This window comes from Plutella xylostella, chromosome 28 (assembly GCF_932276165.1).
Source record: "Plutella xylostella chromosome 28, ilPluXylo3.1, whole genome shotgun sequence".
NCBI lineage: Eukaryota > Metazoa > Arthropoda > Insecta > Lepidoptera > Plutellidae > Plutella > Plutella xylostella.
Genome location: NC_064008.1, coordinates 579,095 through 604,241, shown reverse-complemented (window position 1 = coordinate 604,241; position 25,147 = coordinate 579,095). Strand labels below are relative to the sequence as shown.

At 37.5% G+C, this 25,147-nt stretch overlaps 2 protein-coding genes across 2 annotated transcripts in view; one reads left to right on the top strand and one right to left on the bottom strand.

Moving 5' to 3' along the window:
- The window catches only part of LOC105389248 (juvenile hormone epoxide hydrolase), a 45,923-nt gene extending 39,047 nt beyond the window's left edge, over positions 1-6,876 (bottom strand). The window contains exons 1-2 of the mRNA XM_048631270.1: positions 6,639-6,876; positions 5,725-5,952 (exon numbers count right to left, since the gene is read on the bottom strand). Of these exons, the coding sequence (XP_048487227.1) occupies positions 5,725-5,952; positions 6,639-6,821 (411 nt within the window). The 5' untranslated portion in view covers positions 6,822-6,876. The remainder of the gene's footprint in view (positions 1-5,724; positions 5,953-6,638) is intronic.
- Positions 6,877-7,461: 585 nt separating this feature from the next.
- LOC105389233 (juvenile hormone epoxide hydrolase) lies at positions 7,462-23,478 on the top strand. The gene is made up of 8 exons (XM_011560326.3): positions 7,462-7,619; positions 18,301-18,486; positions 18,959-19,186; positions 19,845-20,009; positions 20,450-20,635; positions 21,110-21,272; positions 22,034-22,253; positions 22,851-23,478. Exons 2-8 carry the CDS (start codon positions 18,301-18,303, stop codon positions 23,083-23,085), a joined length of 1,383 nt encoding a protein of 460 aa, XP_011558628.3. The 5' UTR covers positions 7,462-7,619; the 3' UTR covers positions 23,086-23,478.
- The last annotated feature ends 1,669 nt before the right edge of the window (positions 23,479-25,147 follow it).

The following is a 25,147-nucleotide window of genomic DNA, read 5'->3' as shown; positions in this document are numbered from 1 at the left end:
AACATTTTTCCGAATTTGATAACCCCGAATATGTAATTTACGAAATATTGCAATACCGATTTTTTTAAATACCGAATTATAATAATCACGAAAATTATAATTTCGAATATTATAATCACGAATATTGTTATTACGATTGTTAAATATACGAATGTTAAAAAATACGATTACTTTAATATACGAAAAATAAAATACCGATTTATTATAATCACGAAAAAGTCAAATCCCGATCGGAAATATGATAATTCGTGATTTTGACAAAAAAACATAAAAGTCTTTAAAACTTTAGAACCAAAACCAAAAGATAGGTGCGACGACGAGCAAAGCGAGGAGGAGCGTGTTAGGTGCACATAGATATCGAAAAACAAAGCGGAGCGCAGCGAAGCGGAGCGGAGCGTTTCAAACATAGAGCAAAACAATTGCTAGGATTTTTATGGTGTTTAAACTTAAAAACCTTAGGACCTAAACCTAAAGATAGGTGCGACGACGAGCAAAGCGAGGAGGAGCGTGTTAGGTGCACATAGATATCGAAAAACAAAGCGGAGCGCAGCGAAGCGGAGCGGAGCGTTTCAATTTTAGAGCAAAACAATTGTTTGGATTTTTATGGTGTTTAAACTTAAAAACCTTAGGACCTAAACCTAAAGATAGGTGCGACGACGAGCAAAGCGAGGAGGAGCGTGTTAGGTGCACATAGATATCGAAAAACAAAGCGGAGCGCAGCGAAGCGGAGCGGAGCGTTTCACAAAATAGCTTAAAAAATATTGTTTTTATACGCATTATGCTGCATTATTCATATAACCATTTCTTGTTATCTAAGAAACATTCGGGAATTTGTATTTTCGGAATATTAAAACTTCGGGATTCGTAATTTTAACAATTCGATATAATAAAAAATCGTACTTTTGAAACATCGAAATAATAATATTCGGAAAATTGACTTTCGTCATTTTAATAAAGGTGTTGTTTGAAATTTCGTTTATAAACTATTCGTGATTTTCGTTATTCGGAAACTTAAAATTCGGGATTGTGAATTATTCGGAACTATGAAATTCGAAATTTTAAAAATCGTTATTTTCATATTCGTAAAAAAGTAATTCGGAATTATGTAGTGTACCCGTCTAGTTCGATATTAAGTCTTCCTTGGAGAGTTGATCATATGCCATGTTCCTTTAGACATCCATTCTTTCTTTAAGTGTTCCTTGTGCCTTATTATTTCTTCGCAACTTTTTTAAAACATGTCTTTAATGCCAGTGCAGTTATCTTTGGTTGAGGCGCGTCGCCCACACTTAGTAGGTTGATGGTATTTGTTGTGGATCTGGATACTAAGTTATCTTCTGACTTCTGGGTCCTGCAGCTTATTTACAGCGACATCTTTGGCAGATCTTGTGGCCCGCTTCTGAGCTCCCGCTATCGTCAAGCAGATTTTTCCAACCACTAAGTGGTGATCACTCTTGACTTTAGCAACCCTTCTTAAGTATTTCTAACATCTTGAAGTGAATGTCTTCATTTTCGAATGATCAAAATGTGGTCGATTTGGTTCCGGGTCCGACAGTCGTGTGAGAACCAAGTCACCTTGTGACATTCCTTTGGAGTTACCACCACCGAAAATTAGCCATTAACAATCCTTAGGCATCGTCGCTCGCTTATCAAATCGGGCGTAACTTGTATGAATCTGATAGATGTTTGAGAGTCGAGCGACGCTGCTTATGGATTGTTAATTGCTAATGTGACTTACCCACACTAACATACGGTGCCGATACATGGACGATGACCAACGAAACTGTGCACCGAATCAGAGTTCCACAAAGAGCTATAGAGCGAGCCATGTTAAGTATTTCGCTTAGACGTATTCCCAACGTGGTGATCCGTCAAAAGAGGAAAGTGTTCAACGTCGGTATGCGGGTCGCCGAACTGAAATGGGAGTGGCAGGATACTTGGCTCGTGGGGGGACGGAAGGTGGAAAAATGCGGTGACAGAATAGTGGCCAAGAGACGGAACAATAACAGTTTGAATCCTTTCTGCCAAATAAAATTTGAACTGTTTTACTAAAAACTTATATTCTATGAAACAACTCAAGACAGTTTGAGTCCTTTCTGCTAAATAAAAATTGACTTCTTTCAATCAATAAGTATTTCGCTAAAACGACTCAAGACGGTTTGAGTCCTTTCTGCTAAATACAAATTGTCTTTTTTCAATGAATAAGTATTCCTCTAAAACGACTCAGACGGGTTGAGTCCTTTCTGCTAAATACAAATTGTCTTTTTTTAATGAATACGTATTTCTCTAAAACGACTCAGAGCGCTTGAGTCTTTTATGAAAAACTAAATTTTTCATGGTTTCATAGGAAATGCGTTTCTGTAAAAGGACTCAAACAGTTTGAGTCCTTTATGTGAAACTAAAAAATGTGTGTTTCATACAATGTGGGTTGGTCCCCCACATCAAAAAAGTATGTTGTAGTTGGTTTTTTACTGTGTTTGTTTTCTTGACAGGTAGACCCTACATTAAATAGCATGTTCTAGTATATAACTCAATTTTGACGAAGTTGTGGATTGAGGCCTTTCTGCGTAACTGCTCCTGTGGCATGGCATCTTGATTGGCGTAGATAAACTTATTTACCTAACTACTTGAGAACCAATCCTAACTAATATTATAAATGCGAAAGTAACTGTGTCTGTCTGTCTGTCTGTCTGTCTGTCTGTTACGCTTTCACGCCAAAACTACTCAACGGATTTGAATGAAATTTGGTACATATACGGTATAGACCCTGGGAAAGAACATAGGCTACTTTTTATCCCGGAATTCCCACGGGAAAACTTTTTAAGGCGAAGCGAAGCGCGCGGGAACAGCTAGTTGTCTATATAGCCCACTAAGTTGACGAAGGGTTAAAGCACGATCCACAAATCACATCATTGCGTTAAACACAAATTGCGATATAGTGATGGTTATCTACGTCGATACCAATGCCATGTCTCGGGGTCAGGAAGAACGAATACTTATAATTATATCGACACTTTACTTCCCTAATACTTACAGGTTCATACATAATGTTATGTAAAAGAGTCCTAAATTAATTAAATACTTAAATTAAATCACTGTAATTAAAATTCTTTACTGTTACCAATTAAAAGACCAAGTCTGCCCTTTGCCCCACGGGGGGGTCATAGGACGCCAAGAAGAAGAAGACATTTAGAAAGTACAGAAATAATTGTTATGGCAATATTTTTTTAGTGTCCTTGTTAAGATTTTTTTCTGGCAGCGCTAATTATTAACGTTCTGAAATCATGGAAACAAAAGCCACTGATACATTTTTTAAATTTTTATTGCATCAAAATGTTACCACGTTTTCTTCCACTGCCCTGATTCCTGCACGTCAATTTGACCATCAACCTGAAACAAAAGAGGTAAGTGAAATGACGATTATTCAGTACTTATACTTACTTTTTAACATTAAAGTTTTAGTTATTAATTATATTACATAATCAGAAGAAAAGCGCCGATGTAAAACCGCTGGATCCGAAGTCTGAAAGAAAACATATATTTTTTTATGTTTTTATTGCACAATTTACAAAAGTAGATGAACAATCAGGTGGACTTAATGCTAAGAGCATTCTCTACCAGTCAACCTGCAGGAGGTAATAAATATATAAAACATATTTTGAAGTAGTCATAATCTTCATAGTGATCAATACTACTATAATTATCATGAGAAAGGTAATAGGTAAAATATCATTAAAAGCATGCTTTATTCATGCAATAGGTACACTATGGTAGCTTATGTAGTCATCAGCAAAGCGCCGTTGTTGTAGAAAAAGCAATGTCTGATTCGAACGGATTATGTGATTAAGTTAATTTTTGCTATACTTAGTACCTACCTCTACTCTAAAATTAAATATCAGAATAGTTACACTTGTCCAAAATTAATAATGCACATGCAGATCTTCACACCCGAATCATTAAATCGTAAGAGCCTTAAAAAAACACTTGCATTTTGCACCTTGTTCGAAAGAAATAGGAGTCAATATCATGTGTCACATAATCGAAAATAGCCGATCTGTCAAAGATTTCTATGCGCATTATAAATTTTGGAGCACTGTACCTCGGCTAAACTAGCGAAAGATTTTTCCAGACATGTCATCTAAATCAAAATAAGCTACTTTAGCTGTTTTATATACCCAAATAAAAGAAACATACCATAATCATACACGGTACCTATATTGTGAAAAAGTATTAAATTAAATTCTTATAAAATAATAATTAAATTTACTCACCACAAAAATAATGGCCAAAATCTTGAAGATATTACAACAAAGATTCAACATTTTCAGCATAAGTATACCCAGTCTGAAAGCCTGTAAACAAATGAAAACTCTCAATTTAATACATAGATTTAATAGCATTTATTTTGCAATGTTTTATAAATGTGTGTGAAATTATTTGATAAATAATATTATATAGTACTTACTTAGCTACTCACGTTCCTTAGCCGCGAGCACAGGATTCGAAAACTCGGTTTACGTTGCGTATCGTCAAATGTCACTGTCAAAATGTAAGGCAAAGTTAGTTCCAAAAGTGACATTTGTTTTGAAAAACAAATTGACTCAGTGCTCGCTGCACTGTTCTTTTTCCATATATTTGTATAGATTCGAAAATAGTATCGAATCCTGTGCTCGCGGCTCTGTTTTGTTGTTTTTAGAGTTGATATATTGTAGAAATAAAACATAAAAACTTCTAATACCTATTACTGTGTGTCACTGCCAATGTAGCAAAGAAAAGTACATAAGTAGATCTTTATTTGAAATGGTATTTTAGGGTCACTTTTACCAAACGCTAAACGTATTTAAAAGTGTATTTAAATCAAATTTTAAATACATTTTGTACTAACTGACAGACGTTTGACAGGCTACTAAATACGTTTTGCGTTTGGTGAAATTCCACCTTAATGTGTGTGAAATTAATTTTGTCGATTAAATGGCGACATGTATGATGGCTTATTATTATTATTATTAAATTCTTTATTGCACAAAGTAAATTGGTACAAAGGCGAACGTAATGCTAGCAGCATTTTTCTACCAGTTACTTATACGTATCCGCGCTCGAAATTCGTTTTAACTAAAAAAAAAAAACACGCACTCACGCCTTGTACTAATGTACTCCCTTGCGGGGTAGGCAGAGGTGCATTGCTGCACCCACTTTTCGCCAGAGTGTTATGTTAGTCCCAATGTAATAGGGGGCGGGCCTATTGCCATTTTACGGGCACATCCAAGACCCGAGAACAAATATCTGTGTTTAAACAAATATCTGCCCCAGCCGGGAATCGAACCCGGGACCATCGGCTCAGCAGTCAGGGTCACTAACCACTACGCCATTCGGTCGTTTTAACTACTTTAGCTAGATTGACTCCACACCACAGTGCGGTGCAGTGGGCCTGTACGCTGTATGTCTAGTACAGGTTTCACAGTTTGTCTAAATCTAAAACTATAAAAAATACGTTTTCTCACATACAAAGTAGTGCCTCTAGCGAAAACTATTATGAGACTTTAGACAGATAACGTATGCAGAAGAAGACGTAAACATTTTTCGTTTACGTAAATAGTCACCCATACTAGTCGTAGGTAGGTACTGACGTGACTAAAAAGGTGATACGACACTCGAAGAAGCTCTGTTCGCGCACCTCATTTGTCACTAACAACACAGGAAACTGGGCAGAAGAAGCAAAATACATACCTTAGGCTTAACCCACAGAAAATGAATATCCAGGCCTTGTATCTTCGTTTTATACTGCGGGAATTTATTCAAATACTCCAGTCTCGCTTCAAAGTCGTATCCATCCCGCCAGAAGTCCAGGATTGGCTGCAACGTCGCCGTGTTGAACCCGTATTGGTGGGCTATGCCTTCGAGAGGGGGCGTTAAAGGCCTGTGATTGGCTAGCCGGCGTCTGAGGTCGGATATCATCTGAAATGTAAAATAATTATAGGGACTCCCTGGACATACTTAGTAGAGCGGAGCTACATCTACTGATCAGGTAGGTAAGCACTCTAAACAAAGTCTGGTGCACCCTGGACAGTTATTTGAAGACTCAACGAACATTCACCATGATAGTTTGAAATGCAACCAGAAACGGGAAATCGACCACAAGACACAACGAAACGAGGTCTACATCTGCGCCTATTCAAAGATTAGCCATTTTATGAAGTAAGTTTTTGCCGAATAAATGTGTTAGGCGCTTTATGTCTCTTTCGTGGTACGTTTGAAGACCTATTTATACTTCTTCATTCATTTAAGGTAAAAAACAAAGGTTTCGTATGTTTTACTCGTTTGAAATAGAGCATTGTCGGACTGTAGGTCCCTAGTACGTAATAAGTCAAAAATTCAATTCGCAACGCAGACTTATGTCTAAACTAGCTGTTCCCGCGAGCTTCACTTCGCCTTAAAAAGTTTTCCCGTGGGAATTCCGGGATAAAACGTAGCCTATGTTCTTTCTCAGGGTCTTGACCATGTGTATACCAAATTTCATTCAAATCCGTTCAGTAGTTTTGGCGTGAAAGAGTAACAGACAGACAGACACAGTTACTTTCGCATTTATAATATTAGTTAGGAAGTTAGGATGAGGATAGCTATTAAATACTTCTTCCACTTACCTCCTTACTCCATTCGATGCGGAAACTCCTAACACTCGTGTCATCAGGTTTCCTCTCCCCCGGTCCCCACCATTCCTCTAAATCCACTTCCGGTAACTCAGGCGGCTTCGTATTATTAAACTTATAAACTATCCACGCCGGTATGAGAATTAAAATGGCGAAAATCACAAATTTAGAAAACATACTTTTGGATTCGAGACAGAACTTCACTTATCTACAGTCTAAACTACAGTAGACTGATTATTATAGTTATCATTATAGTTTGTTTTAGTGATAAAATTGTAAGTATCTACTAATATGCTGATAATACAGCAAGAATCCCTTCACAACCCGATTGGCTTTCTAACACTTTGGTGATCCATATCTGAATAAACTATTTATAGCTTATAGTGCCCAACACGTTGCGTGGGACAAGTGTGTTTCTAATTTATAAGTTGTGTACATGTCGTGTACATATTTTAACTGTAACTCTATACTGGCGAAAAACAAAAAAACGAGATCTGTCGCGCAATCGACATGTTTAACAACAGGAAAGAGCCGTGGAAACTTCACTTTTCGTCATAGATGCAGAATGACCCCCCTTGGCTTCTTTTGACGGCTTACTAAATTATTATTTAACAACCGGCTCAACACACTACGTCACACATACTTCGTCCAAAGACACCGAAGTAGCCGGCCGGCGATTTGATAACAAGAAACACAGATACAAACTTATAACTCTCCATTCACAAACCAAAATCAACTCTAATCCACTCTCCATACGGGTCAACTCAACCGCATTAAACAGTTGGCCGTAAACAAATACTGTATAACTTGTACAGTTATGTGTGCCAAGAGATTATAAGCCTTGTGGTCTAAGATTTAAGGTTTTAGTGTTGATTTGAATAAAACAGTTCTTTAGAATATCAAGTGTATAGAGCAGTGTCAGTTTTTGTTCAGTGTAGAGCTAACGTGTTGGACTTTAATAAAATAATTTAAAATGTAAGTAATTTTACACAATTATCTACTGTATAATTAAATCCAATATAGGTTCACTTTGTGTTGACCCTATAAAGGGCAGAGCGTGCAAGGAAATATAACCTTAGTTACCTAGTGAATAGAGTTCAAAGGTTGATTAGGATTGATAACTCTCAGGTGACCGTGAAAAAGCAAAGGTGGAATTATTTACATTTATTAAGTTTGTACTTTATTGGTTGTAAATCTTATTAAAGTAGGTGTGCTTAAGAATAATTACTTATGTTTTTAGATGTAAATGAATACAGAGTTACAAACATATAAAATTTGAAGTTATATTTCCTTCTAGTAAGCGACTATCATCAGTTTTTGTAACATCAGTAAGTAAGATGAAAAAAAACACAGCTGATCCTAAAAGAACTTTTAACTTTGGAAGCTCCATGCTTCGTAAATTATAATTATTTCACTATCACGCATGTTTGCCTACTATCAAAACATAGATACATAACAATGACCAGCATTCAACCATTATTCATTATCATCAATCAAAATCACCTAAATAGACTCTACCGCACTATGATATAAGCATCGCTTTAATTAAGTTTTCTTATTCATATTTTTAAGTTCTTCCAAAGTCAATAGGTATTTTATCATCATCATCGCCAGCCCATAGAGGTCCATGTAGGGCCTATCCTAACCATTTTTAATGATTACTTACTTACCTAAGTAAATAACGTAACGAGACTTTGGACTTACAGCTAATTTCGTAGATTTCGCTAATGAATAATTTATTTTATTCTTTGCTATTTCAATACTTATTTGTAAAAAACAAATTCAGTAAGTAGGTACTAAGATAGGTATGTACTTATGTAGGTAGGTTTACATCGACAAAAATACACGTTTAAAAGTTAAAAATAAATGAGGTACCTAAGTATTATAAAACTCAATGTAAAGAATAAATACTTAGGAACCATAATTTACCATATTTTCAGCTGGCATTCCATACAGTCAACATTAAAAGACCGATCGTAGGCCCACTCTCTACGCTACCTTACTTTACTAAAAACATATATATACAGGGTGATTGGTAAGTCGATGTATTCCATTAAATGGGTTGTAGTCGAAGGCATTTCCAGTCGATTGAACCCCATAATGCATTATCCGAAAATCAACCATTTCTGAGTTACTTAAGTTTTAAGTTTTTTTTTAAATTTTGCCAAAATTTATGTTTAAAAGCAAAATATTTCAAAAACCAACGATTTTTTTTAATACTTTTTTGATTGTTTTGCATTGGTGACACCTTAGTCAACTAATCAGAATCATTAATTGCGTAATATTTAACTTAATTTAGACACAGTGCTTCAAAATAGATGAAACATTAAGGAAATTTTACGAAAGATAAAAATAAAAAAGCTAATTTAAAAAAGAATTTTATCTGACAATTTTTCAGGCACTACAGCTTAAAAACATAATCAATTTATAAGCTTTAAAATGACATATTCCAATCTAAAATCGATTAAGGTATTGCCAAGATATAGCCAAAACAACCGCATAGGCGGGCAAATCTCAGTAGGGAAACAAACAAGATTTTGTTCAAATTTTAAGGTAAAAAGTATTGTAACTGGACTTATCCGAACCGTTTACAATTTATTGTGTTCCAATAGTGCGGTTCCTCAAATGCACTGATCTAGGACAAGGTTGTTTCACCGAAATAATGCTTGTCCGATAACACGGTTAGCCGATTGTAATTTTCAATTATGATTGGTAAAACAAAATAATTCTTCACAACCGGGTTCCATAAAACTACTGTTCGACGACGGTTAATTCGCCGAAAACATGCTTGGCCTACTGGCCAATGCTTGCACGTGACAATAGCACTGTTTGACAATGATTGTTTTAAATTCAACGTGTTCAAACACTGTGCCAAATATTTTAGCTGAAAAGTTTCACCGAATAGTGTTATAGGAGATGCAATTTGGTGGTTAAACTGGGCAGTCGAAAAAGCATTCTATCTTTGAACCTATCGTCATCGAAAAGTACTTTCGGCTAACCGTGTTATCGGACAAGCATTATTTCGGTGAAGCAACCTTGTAGTCGATCTGTGCCTTTGAGGGACCGCGCTATCGGAGAACAATAATTAGGAAACGGTTCGGAGCTCTAAAAAGTCCAGTTATAAGACATTTTACCTTAAAATTTGAACAAAATCTTGTTTGTTTCCCTACTGAGATTTGCCCGCCTATGCGGTTGTTTTGGCTATATCTTGGTCATACCTTAATCGATTTTAGATTGGAATATGTCATTTTAAAGCTTATAAATTGATTATGTTTTTAAGCTGTAGTGCCTGAAAAATTGTCAGATAAAATTCTTTTATAAATTAGCTTTTTTATTTTCATCTTTCTTAAAATTTTCTTAATGTTTCATCTATTTTGAAGCACTGTGTCTAAATTAAGTTAAATATTACGCAATTAATGATTCTGATTAGTTGACTAAGGTATCACCAATGCATAACAGTCAAAAAAGTATTAAAAAAATCGTTGGTTTTTGAAATATTTTGCTTTTAAACATAAATTTTGGCAAAATTTAAAAAAAAACTTAAAACTTAAGTAACTCAGAAATGGTTGATTTTCGGATAATGCATTATGGGGTTCAATCGACTGGAAATTCCTTCGACTACAACCCATTTAAAGGAATACATTTACTTTCCAATCACCCTGTATATATTCGTATACCACCCTGTATATGTAGCGCATCTTTTATTCTGAACTAGAGGAGGGTAAGCGGAAACCTGGCGGACAACTCCTCCGATATAAAGATGTTCAGAAGCGGCACATGAAAAGATGCAACTTTGAGCCCTCTCGTTGGGAAGATTTGGCGGCACAACGGCCTGAATGGCGCAGGGTGGTGGCAAGGCGAGTACGCGAATTCGAGCTGCAGCGTAAAGCTGAATTAGACGCGAAACGCGACCAGCTAAAAGCTCGTCCACCTGCCGCCATCAACTATAATTATGTCGGCGGCGTACTCACATGCCCACACTGTGCAAGGGGGTTCGCCGCAAAGATCGGCTATATAAGCCATCTTAGGGCGCACGCGCGCCAACAGAACTAGGGGTCGAAGTGGTCGCCATGGCCGAAATCGGTCGGACCAATCATATATTATCTACAATCATTTTATTTCCACACCATAAAGGTTGACTGGAAGAAATTGCGTTTAGGCGATAAGTCCGCCTTTGTATATGTCGCAGGCATCTGGTTTAATCTCCTGTTTGATTGAACCGCTAGCCCGTTCATTGGATGACGCTGCTTAGTTGAATGACTAGGCCGAACGTTGATTGCACAAGCGTCACAAAACATCCAACTAGTTAGCTGACTTAAAATCAGTCAGGTGGTGAACAAAACAAATATGGCGTCTAACAGCTAACAGCTGACACAAAAAGCACCTATATTGTTAGTTTTTTGCAAATAAATTAGCTTTAAAGTGCGTTATTTGTGTTAAAATAGTGTGACAACATGGATTTACCTATTATTACGCCGCGGGCGGATAGTTTCAAAGAAAAAAATGTGGCGTAACTAGATAATTATAAACAACATACGTGGGTGAATTTCCCGCGGCCAAAAATTGCGTGGCATCAATGAAATCGGTACTAAAAAACCAAGTTATAATTTTTCTAATATTTTTTTCCGGTTAAGTGAAATAGTTATCTATGTGTAGCACTAAATATTTTATTAATAGGATTAATGGATATTTAAAAAAAAAATATTAAACCCCCAAATCTTTCATTGCCGTGTCTGTCCCCACGTTACCACGTTTTGTATTATTCTTCATTGATGAAAAAATATTGAGTATTGATAGTTAAACTTAGTTTCATTTGATACATTAATAGTTAAAGTATTGTCACGGAATACATTTATTGAAATATATAAAGAACTAGCTGTTCCCGCGCGCTTCGCTTCGCCTTAAAAAGTTTTCCCGTGGAAATTCCGGGATAAAAAGTAGCCTATGTTCTTTCCCAGGGTCTAGACCGTATGTATACCAAATTTCATTCAAATCCGTCCAGTAGTTTTGGCGTGAAAGAGTAACAGACAGACAGACAGACAGACAGACAGACAGACAGACAGACAGACACAGTTACTTTCGCATTTATAATATTAGTTAGGATATAACGAACGGTAAGTGAAAATTCATGTGTCCCAGAACTTCTGTTCATCGCCGTGTCCTAAACATGATCAAGGCTATTGTTTTACCTATGAACTTGGGTGCCCCCCTCAGTGCGCTAATCGTTTCTTACAAGTGTCGCCTAACTGCTTGACGTGGAAGGAGGTACGGTGGCCTGCGCCTAAAAGTAATCAGGCAAATTGGAAACAGTAATGCCATCTAGTAACCAGCTTGTAAATATAAGTTACGGGGCGGTGGCGGTAATAATAACAGCATAATGATAGCATATTTCGAGAACGCTATCATGGTCGGTGATAGTCTGAGTGGTTAAGCATTCATGAATTGATGCGGCGGCATGAGGTCCCTGTGTTCAAGTCCTCCACTAATTAGTAAAACTATTGGTTTTTATTTTTAAATGCCTTTTAACATTCTTGATATCAGTAGTAAGCACCGATAAGTAATATTTAGAAGCCAAAGCGATTTATAAAACGTTGAGTGGAACGCAAGTGTTGTATTGTCTCAAAGAACTTTGGGATTCATGATCACATATACTTAATATATTATAATAATAATATATAGTTCTACCCTCAATCTTATGAGAGCAACTCAATAAATAAAAAGAAGCAAGTTTTAGTTAGTCGTCCGCTACATTGCACCTGACTGCTACTAACTATTGTTGATTATTGATCCCATCAAGTGTGTTATTGATTTAGTTATAATTTAGGTAGTTCGTATCATTTTAATTTAGTTTTTTAAATACTAACAAATCCTTAATCGAATTAAAAAATTAAAAAAGAAAGTAAAGGAAACTTCTATCATTTATTATGATCTTTAAAGTCACAAAAAACAATAACAGGATGCGAAGTAAGTATCAACAAATTCGTAATAACTCATGCGGCACCGCCGCGCCACGCCTTAACAACTACGCCACAGTCACTATGACGAAATTGTAAGAAATTAACTACCTAATATACACAGTAGTAAAAACAGCGAATACAAACAATATCGTACTGCTCAAACACTCTTACTTATAGAACAACAACATGCACTTATCAAAACACACGTCCAATACGTTGTAGTTACAAGGTTTTTACTAGATGGCATCACTGTGCGGACCGTGCCTGCATACTTTTAGGCGCAGGCCACTGTACATCGGTACGCGCGTTTTTGCACTATAGTGAAAATCAGTAAAAATTTTGGGGACTGGACATTTTTTCTTTCATTGCCGTGGATAGATATAACTTCTATAAAATTTAGTTTGTCTTCTAGAGTAAGCATTCAAAAGAAAGCTTTTTGAAAATATTTACCTTATAAAGTGTTTATTTCTTCGAATAGTTAATACTTTTTTAGTTATTTATATTTAATGCCTTGATTTTCATCGCCATGCTTTCATTTCCGTGGCTTCCGTGGCCAATATTTGCTATGGCAATGAAAAAAAAACCACGGCAATGAAAAAAATTTCATTGCCATGTCTTGTAAAATAATTTGTATTCATTGCCGTGGTTATGTTATTCATTTCCGTGGCCAGGTTATTCATTTCCGTGACTTATGTTTTCATCGCCGTGGTATGTATGATTAGGCAAAGTAACATATCTTTTACCTGTAATACAGGTAATACCGATCACTGACATTACCTACAGAACTAGTCAAATTACCTCTTTTTGCAGTGCGTTAAAACGGGTGCGTATCGCGATATATAAAAACGAAATATATAATATTACATTAATAATAACAATCACAACATAATTATAATGAACCTTATGTATAAATAAGACCGGTGGTAGCTCAGTCGGGTAAGCGCCCGCTTCCCACTCCAATAATGCGGGTGCGAATTCCGGCGCTGACATGTACCAATGTGTTCCTTTGAATTTAAATACAATGTATACCATCGCTCTTACGGTGAAGGAAAACATCGTGAAGAACCCTGCATATCTACCTATAGATTTAGCACATCTAGATAATATGTGAACCCACCAACTTGCTGTGGACCAGCGTGGTGGGAAATGGTCCAAGCTTAGAAAGGCAGCAGCTTAGACCTTGGGGATATGCACATTGCACAAAGGTCCCATTCGAGAGAGCCAGGTGCAGGTACTTACACCTTCCACGGATAGTAGAATAGAATATAATAGAACATACATCTCTGCAGGAACTCATCTGGATGCTAAGTGGCCTTAATGCTGCTTGCAACGTGTAGGCCTCCGTATGAACTTGGGCAAGACAAAAGTCATGTAGAATGTTCACATAAAACCGGAGCCGGTGATCGTTCGTGAGACAACTATCGAAGTTGTGCAATAATATGACAACCTGAGGCAGACTATTCGGCTAGGCAGAAGCAACTTCGACAAGGAGGCTGAAAGGCGCATCCAACAGTCTTCAACCATTGCGCCCTGCCAGTTATGACATATGGTGCAGAGGGTTCTACCTTTTTTGGCCTAAGATTTATTTGCCTAATCTCGTATTGCATAGTAACGTTTGGTCAAAGTCTCGTTTCGCCGAAAATTGTATTGCATAAATATCGTTTAGTAACAAGTTATTTCGCATAATCTTATTTAGCCTAATAACGGTATGGTCAAATCTCAAATAGCCTAACAATACTATGGCATAGCTTATAAAAACTACTAATATTCATTTGGCTTTAACTTTGACGAAGCGTCTCCCTATATAGCGCAAACTGGTGCCTTGCATTAGGTATTTAATTTTCCGCTATGTGGGTAACGCTCCGCTCCTCTTCGCTGCGCTCCGCTTTGCTTTCGACAAACATGTGCACCTAACATGCTCCTCCTCGCTTTGCTCGTCGCCGCACCTACCTTTAGGTTTCGATCCCATGGGGTTTAATGGCGATTGTAATAATTATAATGGTCATTTACTTTCGATATTTTGATCATTCAATATCGTGATTTTCGGGATGTAGGAGAAAAATACCACAATTTGTACATTTAAAACATACTGAATATAGTATTTATTAAGATAATATTAGGAGAAACAAGATTATACCAATACGAACAATTTGAGCAAACGAGACTTAGATGTTTCAAGTTTGTGCCAAAAGAGTTTTAGACGAAACGAGTCTTATGCCACATAAGTCTTGGCAAAGTGACGATTCTACCAAAAAAGTTTAGACCTTACGAGTTATGCGAAATGAGTTTAGGATAATAAAGATTAGGCGAAATGAGAGGAACCCGGTGCAGAGACCTGGACACTGATGGTGGGACTGGTCCACCGATTTAAAGTCACTCAGCGTGCTATGGAGAGAGCTATGCTTGGGGTTTCTCTAATGGATGGTATCAGAAAAGAAGTTGTACGTCAGAGGACTAAGGTTACCAACATAGCTGTCAAAATATGCAAGTATAGGCAGGTAGCCGGTAGTGGCTGGATTCGGAAGACCGAGGACCGAGTGTTGTGGCGCTCCTTGGGAGAGGCCTATGTCCAGCATTGGATGATTATAGGCTGATGATGACAACATGTACATTTCATATTATTATACCAATTAAAATATACTATGATTTAGCATAAAGTTCATAAAATATTCTATCATATCACATAATTTGTGTTAAATTACACAACACCATCAAAACCTCTAGCACCACAACCTAAAGATTGGTGCGATGACGAGAAAAGCGAGGAGGAGCGGTTAAGTGCACATGTTCAGCAAAAGCGAAGCGGGGCTACATGGGGAGACGCTCTATGTTTAGGTTTTGGTGCAAGGAGTTTTGACTGCGTTATTATTATTGGCGCTATGTAGAGAGACGCTTAGCTGACCAACATGTACACCTAACCGCACCTATGTTTATATTTTGGTGCTAGGTGTTTTGCCGGTGTTGTGTAATTCAGCACAGAGAATACATGTCATATTATAGTATATTTTATGAATTTTACATAAAATGAACAGTATACATATTGGGTATTATACCTTATAAAAATATAGATGTTATATATAATATATATAATATATATGTGTATACATTAGTATATATTTAGGATTTATATGTATTGTATAGTATTTTGGTATTAGTAGGTTTAGGGTCATATATATATTTATTTACTTAGTTTTAGGGTTTAGGTATTATTTTATTTTAGGAACTCCACAATCATAATTATGTTTTGATCTTTTTTTTTTCTTTCTTGCACACCCGTACTTTTTGATCCTTGTACCTCCTGCAGGTAGACTGGCAGAAAATGCTTTTAGCATTAAGTCCACCTAATTGTACATTATTACGATTGTAAATTGTGCAATAAAGTATAAATAAATAAAAAAATAGGTAAGGTTTATTATATGTTGTGAACGTTATTAGTGTGAAATAAAACATTTTGTTTTATACGTCGCAATACGGACCCCACAATGCTACTTAGAGAATTCCATACTATATTCTTATTTTTTTATACATACTGTTGTTCTTTCTTTCGTTCCAATATCTATCCAAATATTTCTGCCATACATGCCTGTCTAAGTTTGCGTTTCACTCACAGTCTTTTTAAAAATTGCAGTGGATTGATTCTTTCATTTCCATTGTATACAGTTCTTTCATTGCCGTGGAAATTTTGTTTCATTGCCGTGGACGCTTGTTTCATTGCCGTGAACGCATGTTTCATCGCCGTGGCACGAAATTTTTAATCATCCGTATCTCGTTAAGTTTTTAACTTATCTGCTACCCATTTAGTAAGAACACTAACATTAACAAAAACTTTAATAAAAGCGTTTTTCTAATATAAAAAACCTTAAGATAAAAAAGTCCACGGAAATGAAGATTTTTTAGGACTTGTTGAAATCCACCCACGTACGTTTATTGTTATTGTATAGTTAATTTGTGAGATAAGAGCTTTGTAACACAGTCTTTTTGTTGACTCTTGTCTGGTCATGTTCACCCTAACCAGACATTACAAAAGTTGCTATACTATATCCCATTCAACGACTCCGCTGAATGACGTTCAGTCAAGACGTCGAACGTTACAATCAACGACTTGACGAGTTGTCCTTTAGTCATACAACTGAATAGCGCCATCTAATGAACGGGCTAGTGGTTCAATCAAACAGGAGATTAAACCAGATGCCTGCGACATATATATATACTTGTATTGTTTTTTCTTGTACTTTTATTTTAAACTATGTAATTTGTGTATCAATAAAGTGTTTAAATAAATAAATATTTTTTCTACTTACATGTCTACAATCTACATAAACAAAGTTACTTATAAAAAATTTAAGGACTAATTACCTACGTCATTTTGGTAGAACAATTAAAAATTACTTACAGTACAATTTAATGGACACTTATTATTACTACTTACGTATAACGGTGTTCACGCTACACGGCCCAACAAAAAGGAAAAAAATACCCATTTTAAATTACTTCTCTAGCTCTAAGTTCCATCAACATACGAATCATTTTGTTATAAAAACTACTTCGTGATATTACAGTGCAATAACCTTCCAAATACCTATTTGGACTGGTTCTATCTATCGTTCTGCATATATTTAATGTGAAAAGCTTTATAATGCAATGCATTGGGCAGCGAATTCTGTGCATTATAGAGCTACCCAATGAAATATCTTCTTCTGTGTTTCTGTGACAAACACTTGGCTAGCGTTTGGTCGCGTTAGTGATAGGAGTAGCCAGTCAGATTGTAGTACGTAGCCTGTAACACTTACTTATGGATGCAATAAAAGATTGAGTGTTGAGATTAGGTGTCAGTCGCTGACTGCCCAGATGTAAACCCCTGTCACCAAACAATATGAATATTCTTTAACAACATCTGCTGCTGCTACACGGCACAGTGACGTTTACCTACGTCGATAACGTTCACTTTATCGCGTTTCGCTGTAAATACGTAATACGATAGGTGGAACGCGAAATAAACGTGTTTAACGACGTCAATAACGAACCCGTATTACTGTCGCTGAAAAATTTGATTGATAGAACGATCAAACGATTCATTTGCATATCGATTTTCTTGCACATCTCTTATAAAATATGCAAAGCTGTCTATTTCACCTTGATTTCTATCGCTGTTACGAGTATAAAAGTAGGTACATTTATGATTAGGTATTTATTGATTGTCCTATCTAGTCTGTTATGTGTCTAGGTCTCGGAATGAGACTACAAATCGACAGCATAATCATATACTTATCTACAAAATGGTTACTTATAATTATATCACTTAAATTATGCTTCAGTCAGATACGGAATGATTTAAATAAACAAATCACATTTATCCAGACAATATGGTGAATCAGATAGGTATATAAATCACTGTCTAATAAATTGATGCATGAAAGGAGTAACCACTACTTAAGTGTAACTACCTACTATACAATATACCTGTGCATCTGTGCACATCAGCCTCTGACAATCCATCTGACCGGCAAATCCTCTCACAACGGTTAGTTCAACTTTACCAGAGCCAGTCGAAGATAAAGAATAATTTGATATTGCCGATATACTTAAATAAGCAATATTTAAGCAGCTAGACTTCTATTGTGTCGGACACCAGATCTAGACTACAGATTTCATAACCTGCAAAAGTAAACTAAATTACCAATCCTTCCCTCACATTCCAGATGGGCAAGCTCGTCCTCATCCTAGCGCTACTCCTCGGTGCGGGGGCGTTGACCTGGAAGTACCTGTGCAAGGACTGCCACCCCCCCTCACCCCCCAACCTCACCGACGAGTGGTGGGGGCCCAAGCAGCTGATAGGGAAGGTGGACCACACGATTAGGCCGTTTAAAGTCAAGTTTACTGAGGAGGTAAGGGAAACTGATTTAGGAGCATAGGTTTTAATCTTCCACCAATCCATACTAGGCCAGCGTGGTGGACTAGGCCTAAAATCCATCCTTCGTTGGAAGGAGACCCGTGCCCCAGCAGAGGGGACGTGATGGGCTGTGTTGATGATGATGTACATTTAACATTAGCAGATTGCAATTTTTATGCAGGATGTTGCAAATGTGGTAAGAATAGTAAACTGAAAGATGATTTTAGTTTACTATAATCATAAAGTGGCCCATATCCTGCAAAATACGGATGCACCGCACTGCACTTAGCTGATAACAATCCATAAGTCGGGTACCCATAGATACTTACTTAGGATTATATGGTGGGCCCTGACGCTCTGACGACGATAGAATAGAGTTTCACAATCATCAGATAGCGAATAAATCTTCTGCTTTCTGTATTATGGAAAGGCCATGATTAACAAAATATGGTAACAATTTCTTCCAGATGATAAAAGACCTCCGCTCCCGCCTCGACAACCACCGTCCGCTGACCCCTCCACTAGAAGGCACGGCTCTAGAGTACGGTATGAACTCCAACCAACTGGAGGAGATCCTCAAATACTGGTCGAAGAGCTATCCATTTGAGAAGCGAGAGCAGTACATGAACCAGTTCCCGCAGTTCAAGACTAATATTCAAGGACTTGACATTCATTTTATTAGGGTGAAGCCTGAGGTGAGATTATCTCTTATTATTGTTCCTGTTGTTGTTGTTGTTGTCGTTCCTATGGCACCCCAGAGGTGCAGAGGGTCTCCACTAACGTCCGCCACTTCCGCCTATCTTCGGCTGTACTTTTGGCCTCGCTCCAGCTTAGTCCAGCGGCTCGCAGCTCGTTTTCGACGCTTCGGCGCCATGTCTGGACAGGGCGTCCACGGGAGCGCTTGCCATTTGGTGGCCTCCAGTCAAAAGCTACGTTTGCGGCATTCGTAGCTCCTCTTCGTACAGTGTGCCCAATCCATCTCCACTTTCGCTTCGCAATTTCCTTATTATTGTTCCTGCTTTAGATTAAACCCAGATTATGATGTGTCATACTTATCATAATTAACCATTGTAGATAATTATGTTGTTAATTAAAATCCTCTAAAGCTTTCGTCTCATTTTTTAATAATATTAATAAACTTAAAGACAGAGAAAATATCTCGTTATTACTAAGCTACTGTCTGCGGGAGCATCTATCACCTTTTTCTTATTGAATTAAAATCTTTCGCATCCCTCATTTTAAATACTTTCACCATTCCTTATAATACTTGAAAATCATCACCCGAAATCGCCCAATGCAGGCCTAGCATCTTCCAAGAAAACAACTTAATATCCAATACCTGTTACCCTTTAGGTGAAGCCCGGAGTAACTGTAGTCCCCCTGTTGCTCCTCCACGGCTGGCCCGGCTCCGTGCGAGAGTTCCTCGAAGTCATCCCGCTGCTGACCAGGCCAAGGACTGGACACAACGTAGTGTTCGAAGTGGTAGCCCCTAGCCTGCCGGGCTATGGTTTCTCTGATGTAAGTGACTTGGAGTAAACTTCTGTGACACTTGTCTGATTAAGAGGCGGCTGATTTTACACGGCGTGTATTGCAAGCGGGTATTGCTCAAAGTAGAATAGCACACGAGGAGGGTTCGTTTATGAAGTTGTGGAAAGCTGAATTTGGTTGACCATAAAATACGATTACAAATATGTAAAGGCCTCTACACACCAAAGCCGCTGACCCGGCGGCTCAGGCCGCCGGCTCAACCCGCCGGCCTCATTTTGTACTATATTAACCCGCCGGCACTAGGCCGCTGGGTCAGCGGCTTTGGTGTGTAGAGGCCTTAAGTGACCCCTACCTAGCCACAACCATCGTTAAATGTAATTTTCAAAATAATGTCTTCCTCCATAATTTTCCATGTCTTTCATACTTTGCCTTTAACAAATAAACCCAACAGTCCTCTTCCCCACCTCCAGCCAGCAGTGCGTCCGGGTCTAGGCGCCGCCCAGATGGGAGTCATAGCTCGCAACCTGATGAAGAGACTCGGCCACCAGCGCTTCTACGTGCAGGGCGGCGACTGGGGCGCGGTCATCGGGGCTGCCATGGCCACGTTGTACCCTGAGGAGGTCGTCGGGTTCCACAGCAACATGGCTTATGTTAATGTGAGTATTGTTGTTGCCATAACCAAGAATCCTCATATTAACATTGCCTTCTTCTTCATAGAATGTCGGTGTCAAACATAGAACAACGCGGACTCGGGTGTACCCTCTACTCAATGGTGTCAAAAATAGAGTAAAACGAGGGTTTATGACCGTGGTGGAAGAATTAGACAATAATATCAGTTGTCATTGATAGTTGCGCCGTGCATTTACAAAGTAAAATTGATAGGTTCCTTTTCAGCACCTAAACACCTTAGTACCTACCTAAAATCTAAAATTCAACCTATAACGGTGGGTTAGACGAGTTCTTAAATAGGAATCATGCAAATGTAAAGAGGACGTCTTCCAAACCACTGACCTTAGACAGTTAGGTAGCTGATAGTCCTTTCATGAAGAAGTGCCCACGGAATCACAGATCTTCAGCACTGACCGTATATTATAAAGCCAACACACCAATATCCACCCCTTTCTCCTCAGAACCTCTGCACCATGCTCAAGACCCTCATCGGCTCCATCATGCCGTCCCTCATAGTGGAGGAGCACCTCGCGGATCGGATGTACCCTCTCGGCACCTGGCTGTCGTATGTGATGGAGGAGTTCGGGTACATGCACCTGCAGAGCACTAAGCCTGATACTGTCGGTAAGTGGAAGTGAAAACCGTGGATGGGACGCCCTACAGGCCGCTTAAACTAGTTGGCTTTCGTAGGACTTATGACACATTAGAAAACAATATTCCATAAGCTAATTGCAGTCAGGTGACTTTTAACTGGGGACTTGTTTAATTTTTACGAATTTCTAAAAGTCGTGGAACAACCTTACAGCTCACTATTTCACATTTGCGACACTTTCTGTATAGTATTTAGTAATAAAATAACACACTTAATATCAATTAAGGTATAGACGACGGTCATACAGCGGTATTTTTCTCTGTAACTGACCTGTAAGAGATCGCTTTTAGCGATAAGGCCGCCTATTGTTCATTGTTACTAGTATTTTTAGTGTGTTCCGTTCATGGTGATCATTAAAGATAATTCTATTCCATTATACAGGTAGTTGCAAAAAGGGTATACTAAGCCGAAACCTATATGTGCAGCATGTTATATCAAAGCACGAAACTGAAATCAGAATTTCAAAATTCGGTACAAAAAAAGGTTATTCTCCATAGTAAAAAGTCACGTGACCAACAAAATTTCTATGAAAAATGTTTTTTTTTTCGGCTATTTTCAAATTCTGATTTCAGTTTCGTGCTTAGATATAACATGCTGCACATATAGGTTTCGTCTTAGTATACCCTTTTTGCAACAACCTGTATACAGCGATCATCACCCTTTGTATACAGCGATCAGCATATCTTTGGACGAAAGCTCGATGAAACTAACAGAGACAAAATCTATTTCCCAGGTGTCGGCGTATCAGACTCGCCTGCCGGCCTAGCGGCGTATATCCTGGAGAAATTCGCCACCTGGACCGTCCGAGGCACCAAGGCCCTCCCAGCGCACCTGAACAGGGATGCCCTCATTGATAACTTGATGATGTACTGGGTGCCAAACAGCGTAACTACGTCTATGCGACTGTATGCTGAGACCATGTCGTCCAAGTATAGGGCCATGAAGTTGGATGAGTGAGTATTTGTGTTGAGGTTTTTGATAAGAGTTACAACAGAGAGAAATAAATGTTAGCTAAGTATTGCTAATAAATCTATCTGCCTCGATACTAAACAGAGGCGCGAGCATAGGATTCGATACTATTTTCGAATCTACACGAAGGGTCGCTTTTACCAGACGCTAAACGTATTTAAATCAAATTTTAAACACATTTTGTACTAACTGACAGACGTATGACAGGCTACTAAATACGTTTAGCGTTTGGTGAAATTCCACCTAACATGGAAAAACAAATGCCACTTTTGGAACTAACAAATTTGCCTTACATTTTGACAGTGACATTTGACGATACGCAACGTAAACGGAGGTTTCGAATCCTGTGCTCGGGCAACAGCTTTGGACAGTTAGAAAGATACGTACACACAAATGTATAACGTCGTTCTTCTTCGTCAAGGACAACAGATAGTTTTTAGGAAAAAGGAAAATACAACTTCAAAAAAAAATACTTTGTGCACCTTTGCGCTTGTGTTGCAATGAACTCCCTGACCCTTTTTTTACCTTCTCACCCTATTTTTCTTTATAAATTTCACACTATCAATCGTTATTTATTGCAGCATCAAGACCCCAGTACCGACGTGGGTGCTCCAAGCAAAACACGAGCTGTTCTACCAGCCAGCCTCCATCCTGAGGACAAAATACACGAACCTCCTCAACACAACAGTCTTGGATCACGGAGGCCACTTCATAGCTTTCGAACAACCAGCCATATTGGCTCAGGATGTGTTTACAGCTGTCACTGAGTTCAGGAGGTGGCATGATGAGCAGAGCAAAGCTAAGACTGAGTTGTGAATTATGTGATTTTATTGTTACACTTTGCACGGTATAGAATTATGAGGATGGCGTTTATCAGCGGCTGCTACACGGGTTCGTTATCGACGTCCAAAAACTCGTTTAATGCGCGTTCTACTCATTTTCAATTTTTACTAATCACAGCGTCGTATTTATGGCGAATAAGGATATATAGTGACGTTTATATACGTCGATAACGAACCCGTCTAGGAGCAGCAGATAGGAATATTTATCAAATCAAGCTACATATACATATTATTACTAGCTGACAGATGTCACCCGCAATATCATACAGCTCAAATAGCATAGGTAGGTATCTGTTATTTTGGTTAAATATTTTTTGTACGAACAAAGGGTTTTTTAAATAAAATGCTTCGGTATCTCCAAAGTTTATCAATTTGGCAATAAAATAAATATTAGCCACATCAATCTCCCCCTAAAAAGTAATGGAAATCAATTTGGCGAACAAATAACCGGTTTGCAGCCGATAAGCGGTAATCCGCCATCTTGTTTTATGACGTCACGTGTCGGCGCCATGTTGAATTTAATTCAGCTCAGATGATTTTGGATTATTTGTCATTTGTGGGGTAGTTAATGTGAGTCACAGGGTGTTGAGATGATATTTATGAGCTTATGAGTTCTATTTTGTAAACTGCGAGGGTTTTTGCTTACAATGAGAATTCGCACCTTGACAGTATTAATAGAAAAAGAATTAAGTACTTACATGATCACTTCAAAGTGGTATCAAGGTACCTAAGTACACTTTATTTTATTGCAAGATAAGGTTTGGATTTTATTTTTGAGGTATGATTGAGAATAAGTAGGCGATTACACGATTTAACAATCAACCTTATAAATTAAAAATAAACTGAAAACCCTTAATTATGTCGATGACAAGAAAAGAAAACTTTTTACCCCTTAATCCAAGAACACTGTAAAAATCATCTTTTAATAACCGTATTTTTCTATGCTCATTTTTAATAATCTTAACACTAATCGAGATTTTATGGCGCTTTAATTAATTTGTCTCTTCCGGTCAAATCATTCCTTTTAACGGAGGGGTTAATTTGACGTTTCCTCCCCCATTGGCTGGTGAATTCCCTCCCCTACTCCTCCCCTTTCTTATCTCTATGAAACACACTTTACTGAGTAGCTTCTGCGTTTCATGAGGACTGGTGTTGGCGAATGAGAAATCCTGAAAGCTACACTTAGGTTCATTATAATTATACTTTTTTCTGCGTACTGAAAAAAGGAGGGTTATAAGTAGGTAAGTACTTACATGAAATAATACTTACAAACATCTCTAAACTTAAAATCAAATATCTATTTAACAACCAATCCCTGTGAACTGTATTTCCAACTTTCATTACTAGACATTCTGAACAACTATGTAGGTGAGTAGTTAGGTATTAATTGTTCTTCAAGTTAAAGGAAAGTATTAGGCAAAAAAACAATATTTTTTCTCTTTAAATAAAATTGAATTAATTCTAACATTAGCTGAACCTAGCAACATTAGATCTCCCCTCATAGGTTCTTTACAAAAGTTAAGTACACAATAAATTGAATATTAGGGTTGCCTATCGGTCGTATCAACACGCGCCACTTGGAATTAAAGGCATCAATGTCAACAGTGATCGACACCCCTAACACCATCTATTATTCTGATGCACGTATTATACTATCATACCCCTGGGAATAAGGGATTATGAGACCAGTTATAAATATTAGGGGTTTATTTAAATCGCAAGTTTATTCAAACTCAAAATATTTATACGTAATGTATTTAATTTATTCGTAGGTATTTATTTTAATTTATAGAAAAAGACAGTTTTTTTTAACCTTTTGTAAAAACATTAAGTAGAAGTAGTATACTTACCTAAGTCCCTTATTCTAATAAAATTAGATAAGTAGGTACCTACATATTATTTCATCTTCGTAAAAGTATAGTTAAATTAAAATTCATCCAATTTTAAAAACTTTAGCATTTTATTTAAACAAAACAATAATACTTAATACGATAGTCCCAACTCCTATCCTGAACGTTATCTAATATGCTAACAAG